The 12,638-nt window shown below is 40.4% G+C and overlaps 1 protein-coding gene across 2 annotated transcripts in view; it reads right to left on the bottom strand.

Moving 5' to 3' along the window:
* Window positions 1-8,448, bottom strand: part of LOC124111435 (low-density lipoprotein receptor-related protein 6-like) — a 90,847-nt gene extending 82,399 nt beyond the window's left edge. For both annotated transcript variants that reach the window (XM_048386376.1, XM_048386375.1), the window contains exon 1: window positions 8,255-8,448. In XM_048386376.1, the coding sequence (XP_048242333.1) occupies window positions 8,255-8,321 (67 nt within the window). In that variant the 5' untranslated portion in view covers window positions 8,322-8,448. The remainder of the gene's footprint in view (window positions 1-8,254) is intronic.
* Window positions 8,449-12,638: the final 4,190 nt, after the last annotated feature.

Consider the following 12,638-nt stretch of genomic DNA (forward strand, 5'->3'; position numbering starts at 1 on the left):
GGTGCAGTACTAGGTGTCGGCAGATATTTTCCAAATCTTTTCATGTTATTAATCAGGGTGCTCAAGTGACGTGATGAACTTCATGAGGTAAGACCGTTTGATTACAATATAGATCTTGATTATCTATCAGTTCACGTTGACTGGGCACTGCCATTTTGTTTGAAGCAAATGCAACTGATATGAGAGATGGAATCTGATTGGTCCATAGGATGGACATAGGAGGGACACAACTCGTAACAGCCACTGGTGGCGCTACAATCAATCCTCGTTTGGCAAGGGTGGAAATTGGACTTTAATAGTCAGTTAACACCCTTGCCTTGGGAAGATGATTATTAACATCTTTCATACCAGTATTCAAATTCCATCAATTAATGACACTTCCTCCAATGGCTTAACCAAACACACATTTCCTCCACCATCATATGAAACATGTCCATAATGTGAAGCCCATTTCCGGTGTCCCCCATCGCGATATCACTGGAATATTGCTAAAAGAGGCATAAAAAGACCCCTTTATTTTATAAAGATGTATGTGGACATCTTCCTTGAACTGTTTGTCTAGACTGGAATTTGACTATGGATATCAATGCCCCCTCCCAAGCAATCAAAACTCCCTATATTTGTAACATTATTACCCAGACCGTAAGTTTGACACATTGTGCCATGACCTGACATGAATCCATTCCCAAAGAGACAATTTGATCCCATGGCATGTGGAACCGAATCCAAGAGTTGCTCGTGTCCATGTTTCTTTCAATACCCTCAATCAGTGGGCCTGACCCCCTCTGTCATCTACACCTCCCACAATGCACCACAGAAAACACCCAGGATCATGATAAATCTATCTTGTCAAATTATTTTCCAATCAACGTAATTTGATACAATGACATGCATTTCCGATTCCATTTGCACACTACAGATTGGTGTACATGCACATATATCTACATATATCAACACTGATAGCCTGAAAGCAGAATACGAGCGATTACAAGCACCTATTGTCCAAACCTAGCCATGAATAACATTGGCAACTTATCTCAAGATGTGGTGTAAAGGCATACAGCGGGTACACTCAGCTGCCATTCAGTGGCAAGGCACACCGATAGTGACAGATCTCAAATGACCTACTTCTATTCAAATGTCAACCACGCCAAAAAAATCAACAGAAATGACAGATGTCCCTGGTGAATCTGTGTACACACACAAGCTTGTACACTGTCCCTAGCCACAAATCCCCATTGTCAATACCCAGCGTTGGGAAGGGTAGACACGAAATATCAGTGCATTTCATATAGCCAGTTCATTAAAACATGGCCGACCCATGGACTACCTTCCCCAACCTTACACACTATTATTATATAGTTAGGAATCCTAGTTCAAGCCCCGTGTGGATTCCCGGTGATTATTGGTCCCCAGCAACCTATGCTTGTCGTACAAGGCGACTCAGTGGATCAGGTGGACAGACTCAGTGCTTTGGTTGAGAGCATGTCACCATACCCAGACAATGTCAATTGTTGCTCATAATATCCATCACTGGATTGTCTGGTCCAGATTAATAACCCACCATAATCATTTAGCTTCATAATTTGAAACTCATCTTCCTGAGGCAAGAGAGTTAACTGACTTTAAAAGTCCAGTTTCCAGCCTTGCCGAATATTGTTTTATGGCACAGTAATAACTGAGCTGGGACCAGCGAAACCAGTGGGTTAGTGAGGGATTTGGGGTTTATACCTCTTTCAGCATTATCTAAACCATATCAAGGCTGGGGCTCACTATGAACTGTTTTACACATTGTACCAATGTGGGGAATGAAATCAGTGGATGAGACAAAGCCACTACCCACCCAACCTGGTTACAAGTCTGAGGCAATGGATAACAAATATATACTCTAATATGGAGTGAGTGGATACAAGCCTGAGGCAACGGATAACAAATATATACTCTAATATGGAGTGAGTGGATACAAGCCTGAGGCAAGGGACAACAAATATATACTCTAATATGGAGTGAGTGGTTACAAGCCTGAGGCAAGGGATAACAAATATATACTCTAATATGGAGTGAGTGGATACAAGCCTGAGGCAAGGGATAACAAATATATACTCTAATATGGAGTGAGTGGATACAAGCCTGAGGCAAGGGATAACAAATATATACTCTAATATGGAGTGAGTGGATCCCACGAGTCGCCTCTTACAACAAGCATAGTCGCCTATTACGGCAAGCAAGGGTTGCTGAAGACGTGTAAGAGTGCGACAGAGTGAGTGAGTTTTTACTTCATTTTTAGCAATCTTCTTGGAATATCACAACAGGGGTGGTCAGAGTGGGGGAAATCAAACCTCAAGCATAAAGGGCGAACACTTTAACCACTGGGCTACCCCACCGCCCCTATTCACAGGAGTGGAGAACGATGACAGCACAATGACTCGCGTGAAACAAATGAGCTCTGTTACTGCATGAAGTTTAACTGTGATTTTTCGGCTGACTCAGCAAATACTTTGCATGTTTATCATGAAGTGAAAATATGGGAGAAATTAAAAAGGTACTGGTTCAGCTACAATATCCCATATCTGGTGAAAACATGATGCAGGTAGACTTGCACAAGTCTCTGAGATAATGATTGTTAATTGAAATCATAATTTCTAGATAAAATGAATAACAGGAACAAGTTGTCCTAATAAAAGTCTGGCATCGTTGGTCCTTGTACTCTCTGCTTATCTAGACTTGCCTATCAAAAGGATAGAACTACTATACATCCATGGACTTAACATTCAGTACAGGCTTGGAGCAAGGCTATGAAGCAGGCAAAGGAGACAATGTCTAAATAACAAGCCAGGTCTTCCAGAGCTGACACTGCCACTCTATCCCGCTCCCATTTCCAAACACAACATACTTGAGAAAACACAACCACATACATGTATTTTTAGATCTCAACCCTCCCGGGAAGAACAAATGTTGGCTGGAAATTGCACACAAGGGGAGGGCAACCTCCTTGCCTGAAGGATGCTACAACCTGCACAGTACCTGCACTGGCAGTGCCAACTTAATGAACTCCCAAACCAAAACCAATACACAGCACCAACGGCCCCATAAGATCAAGAGCGATTCTCAAGTCACATGCAATCTGTGACTGTCACTAGTCCCAAGCCTGTATCTAGTAAAAATCTGTTCAGTCTGGAAAACTCTAATAATAGTCTATATATAATATTAAAATCTACTGAAAATTATGCTAAGGGCCATATTTGGGCTAGTATTCTCAAATGTCTTTGGGTATCGACTACATATGACCCCACTCCCGTGACAGTTTATTAAAAAAACATTGGACAATATATTTGCTCTGGAAACAGTCGCAACCTGCAATTGCTTTTAAGTCCAACTTGTTTCTATGAAAGAAGAAAAAAGTATGAATTATGAGAATACCTTAACAGCAAACTGCACTTCTTCCCCACTTGTGAGATATATAGGCATAGTTTCAGGAACAAGTATCCATGTAACCAAACGTCCTTTTACTCAAGTCTATCTTACAATAACAAAACTTTATTAAATTTAAATTTGTCCCTAGGGCTTAGCTCATCTGACACAAATATGCAAACAATTAAATATTCACAATAACAAAAGAATCCAACCCCCACAAGGCAAAACTAGATACAACATTTTAATAATTCAAAATGGTTCAAAGAAACTGTTTTCCAATATATTTCCTCAATAGTGTTTCTCAGCATGTTGCTTGACGCCTCACTCAGAAATGTTTCAGCAATGACAGCAGCCTGTCAATAATTGGGACCGGACCAGACAAACCAGTGATTGACATCAAGAGCAACATCCCATGCTGTCAGGTTACGATGACACATAATCAACCAATCACAATTGCAGAGGGATTGCAGAGGGACCACCCAATCCACTCAGTTACCTCGTACAACAAGCATTGGTTGGCAGTGACCCGAAATCATCGAAATCATCACATCATTGTGTTAATTGTGTTAATGCATCATGCAATGTACAACCATCTCACATCACTTTCCAGGTACAAGTCGGTTGATGATAAGAATAAAAAATATCTTAATAAGTATCCTTAAACCTTTTCATAATATCATGATTATTGTTCCCTCTAAGGTCCATTAATGATGAGAAGCAAGAATATTCTCTTTAAAAGGGCCATATTATCTGTACAAAAGTTTGGTTGGATGTTGACAAACAAAAATATTCTATAAATGACCTTATACTCTCCTCATTATGTCATGTGATTTTATCACCTGGGTATTTTTACCTGCGCAAAAACATGTGTGACCTTGTCTGCCCAATGCAAAGGCTGAAGGTGAAACACACAAAAAGGTCATAGCTGAGTCAAAAATCAAAATACCAAAAACACGCCACATGTTACGGCGCTTACCACATACTGACTGCCGATCCGATTTCACAATGATACAATTCGTAAAGATGCCATTTCTAGGAGCATCCGTGCAAAGATTCAGCATCATTGGCAGGGTTTGAAATTAACATAGACGCTTGTCTGAGACTGGTAAGATTAAGGAAGGATAAATGACAAGCATCAACCTGCTTCGTCTAACTTTAAAAAACAGGTAAACAGTAGCAATTAGACAATCCAGGAACAGTCAGAGATGAGTGACTTTGGTTAGACAACATGGGCATGTTGATCAACAACTTTACTGTGAACAGGGGTGCACAAAATTAAAACAAAAAAAACATTTATATCTTATTGCATCGTTTATTTATCTATCGTAACACTTTGTTCACTCACATTTCTTAATGGGAATTTTTTTTTATTTAATCTTATCCCATTACTAAGTATTTGAATAAATACATTGCTATTAATCTCTCTATTGTACCACTAAGTAGTCCCAGGTAAAACACCCCTATGCCCTAGTAATCAAATGACATTTCCTCAATGGTTACCACTTTTATAGGTAGATGGATGAAACTCTGTCGCAGATCATGTTCTAGGACAAGTGAAAAAAATCCTTACCCTGACAGACCTCTGAGACTGCTGGCAAATAAAGCATGAACTTGAAAACTGGATTTGACCAAAGAATTACAAACATGTTATAAAGATGTTACTCAGATGAAAATGGTCCCCGAAACACTGCAAAATAGGTCTAAAACACATCTATGATACATGTATCAAATACATCACCATCGGCTAACTATTTCTTGTTTTTCTTGTTTTTAACCACTATCAAACATGGGAGTTGACTTTCTTTAGCGTGGCAGTTTTGTGTAAATTTTATGAGACATAGATGTTGAAAAAGTAACCTCAAGTCAAGACTGACGGGCGTAGTAAAATCACCATAGCCCTCGGTTCATGCGAGTTTAAAATCAAAATAGAACCTAATTCATTTAGTTCCTCAAAATTAATGTTAAGCAAACATTTACACAGCATAATGATGACAGAAAGAGTTTTTTTCAACCTGCTGCTGTCACAGGGCCTTATCTGGGATTTAACAGCCCTTGACAGCCAAATTGGGAGAATATTGTTAGTTTGTCCAAAATTAGGACTCCATTATTTCGGAAGCATTTTAACATTGCATTGTTAGATTGCATTCGGTGCAATAATGTAAATTAAGCATTCAAGGCCCTTCATCCTTATTGGGTCTGTTGTCAGTAAAATACAAGCCATCACACTAGTTGTAACTATATTAACATGAATGGGAAATTACAAATTCCCATTTGGGAATTTTTACTGACATTTGCTTCAGACTTGGGGCTGAATACTGACCAGGTCTAGATAAATCCCTGTGTAAAATGCATTGTCCCACACATACAATTAATCTGGCCTCCACCTACAGATAGCAGGCTTTAATAAAATGTTGCTGATGTTTCTGTTCTGCAGGCTCAGGTACCAGTAAAATACTGAAATATATCTTCTCTTTATCTGAAGGGGTGATGTTTCACATGCCTAGTGGTTATTTGTTCGCTCGTCACGCAAACATCCTGGGTTCTATTCCCCACATGGGTACAATGAGTGAAGCCCATTTCTGATGTCCCCCTTTCGATACTGCTGGAATAGTGCTGTAAGCAGCATAAAGTCATACTCACTCACTCACTCTTTGTCTTATGTTTCCATCCCTCCCTCTCATTATCTCCTCAATCTAATTTTACACTTCTCTAAGCTTTTCTTTCACTCACTCCCTTACACTATCTCACTCCTTCCCTCCTCGTCCATTCCTTCCCACTAGTCTGTGACAATCAATCATCCTCTCTCACAGCAGACCTATATGATAGAGTTTCCTCATATTCAAGCCCATGCCCCCCCCCACTCTCTTCCATCAGACCAAAATACCTCCTGCCCCAAGTCACCCCCCCCCCCCCAAGTAATAATAGCCTTACCCCTCCCTCTCAGCCCAGAACTAACTCCTGCCCCCCAGTTAGTGTGTCCTCCCCCCAAAAAGCCTCACCCGTCCTCTCTCAGGACAGAACTACCTCCTGCCCCCCAGTTAGTGTGTCCTCCCCAAAAAAAGCCTCTCCCGTCCTCTCTCAGGACAGAACTACCTCCTGCCCCCCAGTTAGTGTGTCCTCCCCCAAAAAAGCCTCTCCCCTCCTCTCAGGCCAGAACTACCTCCTGCCCCCAATGTCTCCTCCCCCTTTCCCCCAGCCTCACCCCTCCCTCTCTCAGGCCAGAACTACCTCCTGCTGGGAGCCAGCATCAGGAGGAGAGGATATAATATTTGACATTTGCCAGTCATACCTGTCGTATTTCCCTGCCATACTGGCAGCTATTTACAGCTGTCAGAGAGAGTTGTAAGATAATCGGCTATTTACACCTGGAGGTTTGTTAAGGCCTGTCTCAGACCTGGAGAAACACAACCCTGCTTCCAGATTACACACCCATAAATCATTTAAACTGCTTAGCTAATGAGGTTTTGGAAAATACATCTTGGAACACAATACCAGCTCTTGATTCTGACATTGTAAATTAACGTTTTATCAGTTTACATCAACAATGCCACGTTAAACTTAATAGCATGGGAACTTGTTTTCTAATATCAAACTACATGTATGACCACTTAATGTCTTTTCTCAGCATATTTGGCTTGTAATGTCAAACTGAGAATGAGAAAAAATTATGTCCTTAATGAAGGAAACAATAAATAAATAAATAAAACACTAATAGTAATAGCTTCCTTTTCCATACAAAAATGAGTGTATCATGGAAAAGGTTTACCACAATTATTAGTTTCAGTGAACTAAAAATTAACTGGTAGATATATTAACATGGACCTTGGTCCTTGATATTAAATAGCCCTTCCACTGAGGCCACTTTTGTACATGTTTAATAATTTTGGTTATGAAAGCAATAAATCTCATATCAAACAATGGTAGGTTATGCATATAAGTCATTATAGTTATTTAATAAGATTTATGTACACAAATATGATTAAATGTTAACATTTGTTAAATATGTATTTACATTGTTGATACTGCCCTGAACTGTAAAGTTACATCCCTTCACAGCTCAATCACGTTTTTTATATTTCAAAAGACATGCTTGGGTCATCATTGGTTCACAATTTAATCATGTATAATTATTACGAACCGTACGAACTATCTGACGTAGTACATCACTACCAGCGTAACACACATTCCCGGTATGTTTACATGACTACACGCTAAACGTCATATCGCACGTGTATATTACGGGAGGTGAAATATACAACACCTCACATCATTGTCTAATCAACAATTACTGCACGTGTCGCTCATCACGCCCGTGCACCTCACATAACGGTGCTAATAACCCTCGGAAGGCCCACTGTCACGTGACCTCAAGGTTTCCCCAAGTCCAGTTTTATTGTACTGTTTTTTTCCTAAGGAGTTGCGTGTTGACCAACCTACACACGTCATTTTCATTCACTACGGGGTGGAATATATTGGCATAATACACATCTTGGGAAAGAAATCATTTATCCCCTTGTCAGGAGGTTCCATAGGAGGGCAGATTCTGTAAACTAATGCAAAACCGGCTTGTTTTTTCTAAATCATGTCAAGAAATGGCCAAAATAGATCGGCAAAATGGCGACCGCGGTTAAGACACAACTATCAACTGATTTCTGCATGTTTCGCTATTTACCCGCCTGCATATGGAACGGGTTTAAGGCTGTGGTCAAGATTGGCCGCCCCGGTCAGTCCCCTAAGATAATAACGGGATCCGTAAACGGGAAATCAGCGCTTTTGTGATACGCTACGCTCGAGGCATGAATAATGCACGGGAGATCGGTGGCAACAGTAAAACACTCACCTTTGCACAAACGGAGGATCCCGATCATCAACAGAATCCGTAATATGTACTCCATGTTAGAAGGCATGGGGAAACCTTCGCTTAGTATCGAGTCTTATTCTCGACATTTAAGTTTGAGTATATCGCACCACACATTCACCAGTTCTGATTCTCCCCCTAACCTTACTAACATTCTCACAACATAACTGCACTACTTTCTCGCTGGAAATCCCTACGCCAACGTGGCGCTCAATTAATTAGCGTGACCATGCGTATCGAACACCAGTACTCACGGGCTCAGTGGGCGATTACATCACGTTGTTATCATAGCTGTAAGATATGCATATCACACTTCAGGTGAACAGTAGTTAATTATTGCAATGGGACTATGTTTTCGTGGCGGAGTATTGTTTAGAGTGTGCGTCCATTAAACTGGGGCACCTGTCTTGGGCAAATGTGAAGGGTTACATTCCGTGATTTGCAAGGCTACTAGCAGTAGCAAACAACTAGTTAATCGTGAGAGAATTGGTTTTGGCGATTAAAATGTCGCACAGATGATTAACGAAGTTCAATTTCCTGGTATTGTCATTTTAAACTGGCACGTTCAAATAACACAATTGACAAAAGTTTTGGGGCATTTATTTTGTCCTTCCGTTTGTAAACTGACCCTTAAACGGTGAATAATAGAAAAAATCACTGGATTACATACAAATACTATAAAAGCATATCTTAAAAAAATAATTCGCTTAATGTTACTTTAAAAATGTAAACAAACACTTTAGATATATTTTCAGTGTATATGACAAGGCTTATAAATGTTGGTACGTGTGTTTGTTGCAAATTTAATCCCATGTGGACACAAACTACGTTTAAGACTAATCTCGAGATATACACATATGTATATAAGTTCGTCACACCTGTTGTAGTAATATGGCTTTTACCACCCCACAACATTAAACACGAAACAAATACCTAATCGTACTTCATATGCTGTATATATTAATATATCCCAAGATACAAACACCGCGCATCACTTTCTTCCACTAGTATTTAACCCTTCAGAAGGGCCCGTGTTTAATTGAGAGAGGTAAACGTGCCACAAGCTCTTTGGGGTTAACAACGTCTGTGTAAATCAGCCACTCATTGTGTGGCACTGGCAGATATACTGAATGTTATTATTAATATATGAGTGGAGAGTTACACGCATAAACTTATTGTTTTACCTGAACAGCACAGGGAGCCATAAACGTCTCTTCTATGACTGACAGGAGATCGTATTTCACGTTTACAACCCTGAATTCAGCTGTTGTGCTTATTAAGTAAAGTACGGCATTGTCAAAATGACCTAAAATGAATAGGTATTGTGGTGTTCAACTTTGTCCACTAAATATTTCACCGTAAAAAAACACACGTATATTTAATAAATGGTTAGCGGTAACCTTAATTATATAACACGATTTTGTCGTTATATGTCGGTTTATGCATGTCATGAGCCTGTTTTAAATATAGTGATTGCATGCATAGCTATTTTATTACTGTTTTACATGTATATCGAGGCAAAATGTGTGCTGGAAATGAAAAACACCCAAAGGGTCAACATATTTGAACCATAAGTATTATTTTGCATATTTAGGAAATTTGTATAAAAATGTCCGCGCATTTATTGAAAGCAGTTGGTTATTATGATAAAGGGATTCGGACGACGTGAGTAATAGGCTTGTTTCATGCTGAGATCATTACGTATGTGTTCTTCATTAGGCGTCCGGGACACACACACGATCCCCGGGGTGTCGCAGTTCAGCCCCGCCCCTCTCGCTCAAATCATGGGACCACTGGTTATAAACATTTACTGTTAGATGGACCACATGTCGGTGAGATATGCCTCTTATCACCCCGGGGAACTAAGCGATTAAGTCGCTGAATGTTAAGGTGTTACGCAACAATGTGCCACTGTTAATTTTACTGTTATATATTGTGTAATAAATTACATGTTATAAAACACTGGTTGGGCATGTAAGGATTGCAGTTTGATAATCTCATTCGTTTAAGTGATATGGTAGCGTTCACCCATCATATCAGCTGATGATATAATTATATATTACTATAGGGTGTTTGACTTTCACCACACACACACACACACACACACACACACACACACACACACACACACACATATATATATATATTGTTACATATAAAACATAATAAATCATGATTCATTATCGTATATAAATAAAGATTTTGTAAATATGTTATATATTTGATAAGAGCGTCCCATATTGTACATATGACCTGTTATTAAATTCACATCTTGACCATAGAATAGATAAAAAGCACAATATCTATTCTTACAGTGAGTGTGTTTGGTTTAACGCCGCTTTTAACAGTATTTCAGTTTTATCTCGGCGTCTCAGCTTAATTAATGTGGGAGGAAAACCCTAAGTGATGCAGGTCTCAGATGTTTACCACTTCGGTGAAACTCACGACCACGGGTATGGTGCTGACAAACCTAGAAACATAATCGGGGCGAACCGGGATTCGAACCCACAATCATAGGTTTCTGGCGTGCCCAAGGGACGCAACTCTGCACAGCGAATTGTTGCGCCCTTGACGTCTCGGCCACCGGTGCTGTTACATTTATACTGAGGGAAATACATAAGCGAACGGCTTTAACGGGACTCGTTGGGTGGCATATGTTCCCCGATGATAACACGTGTGAGTGAGTATGGTTTTACGCCGCTTTTAGCAATATCACGCCGGGGATACCAGAAATGGGCTTCACACATTGCACCTAAGTGGGGAATCGAACCCGGGCCTTCGACTTGACGAGCGAACGCCTCCGACACTTGGCGACACCACCGACCTAGACGCAGGAGATTGCTTTTAGTAATTCTCTGGACACTCTAGATTCTAAAACATCACTCAGAGACTTATTTGTAGATATTATTAATCTTTATTAAATGATTTTAAATGAACGGGACAGTTAACACTATTTTGGAATGATTCATGTGTTCCCTTATTTTTGTCCATCAGTATGTATAGTAACAATTAATTTGAGGGCAGTAAGCCATGTTTTTATAAGGCTACTCAAAGAAAATGTCTTGTTTCTCTGAGCTGTCTGTAAAATATCTCCCGATCATCAATTTAAGACAAATCCTTGAAGCACCGCCAACACATACCTTCTATTTTGAATTTCGTCATATTTCACGGGACCGCCTCCGTGGTCTAGTGGTAGAGCGTCCGCCCGGAGAGCGGAAAGTCCGGGGCCGCGTCATACCAAAATACGTTAAAAGATGGTACTTGTTGTTACCCTGTCTGGCGCTATTTAAGGGTCTAAAATAAGGACTGGTCGGTCGGAGTCAGTATACTGTGTCTGAGGGGTATATATGTTAAACTGCGGCATGGTATCTCAGTGGGCTAGCACTATAAATCCGGACTAGTACAAGCAGCCACACACACACGTACATGCATGTCGCTATATAAGTGCAATAATCTTGGACGCGACGTTAAACCCCATTTCACCTCACCTCACCTTATTTCACGGAAACTAGCATGTTACTCCTATCAACCATCATCCACGCACGAGAGCGCTACCAATGGAAACACTTTTAATGCTGGTGAGTAAGTGAGTATGGTTTTACGCCGCTTTAGCAATATCCTAGGAATATCACGACGCGGGACACCAGAAATGACCTTCACCTATTGTACCCATGTGGGAATCAAACCCGGGCCTTCGGTGTGACGAGCAAACGCTTTAACCGCTAGACTACACAACCGCCCGAACTGCTGGTGAAGACACACAGAATGCCACACAAAAATTTTACAACCAAAAGTGTGCATGTCCCTATAATTGAGTATTTATTTATAAATACGCCTTTAAAGCTTACATTTCCTTTTTTTTACTTTTGTCAAGTGGCATCGTGGCGCATGCAGGAAATAGTAGACTACAGAAACCAGTTTTAACCACATCATAGTTATACAGCGGTATTCCGGCGGTAATTGAAAGTAGGGCCATTTCCCTGTGTGTAGCGTTTCAAGTAAACCACATCAATCAATTTTGTTGTCTTTCTAGTGGAACGACTGATATTTTTTGCGGCGTACTTCCAAACTGAGTTTGTGCATGAATGGCGTTCATTCCACATGACAGTATAAACGGGGTTCCTTCCTATGTACCAATCACATAAGCTGGTTCCCGGCTCACTATGCGCTTCGTCAACTATAGTGTGATATTAGAGACGGGGCCGAGCTTACCAATCACACGACTTGTTTCTATAAAAAGGTCTCCTGCCTACCATTAATACGACGTGTTCCTATAAACTGGGCTTCTGGCTTGTTTCTATACATGCATACCGAACTTTTGCCAAAAACGTTTGACAGGATTTGCTTGCAAACTGCTTGATAACAG

This window comes from Haliotis rufescens, unplaced genomic scaffold, assembly GCF_023055435.1.
Source record: "Haliotis rufescens isolate VD_foot unplaced genomic scaffold, xgHalRufe1.0.p SCAF_6, whole genome shotgun sequence".
In the NCBI taxonomy this organism is placed as follows: Eukaryota; Metazoa; Mollusca; class Gastropoda; order Lepetellida; family Haliotidae; genus Haliotis; species Haliotis rufescens.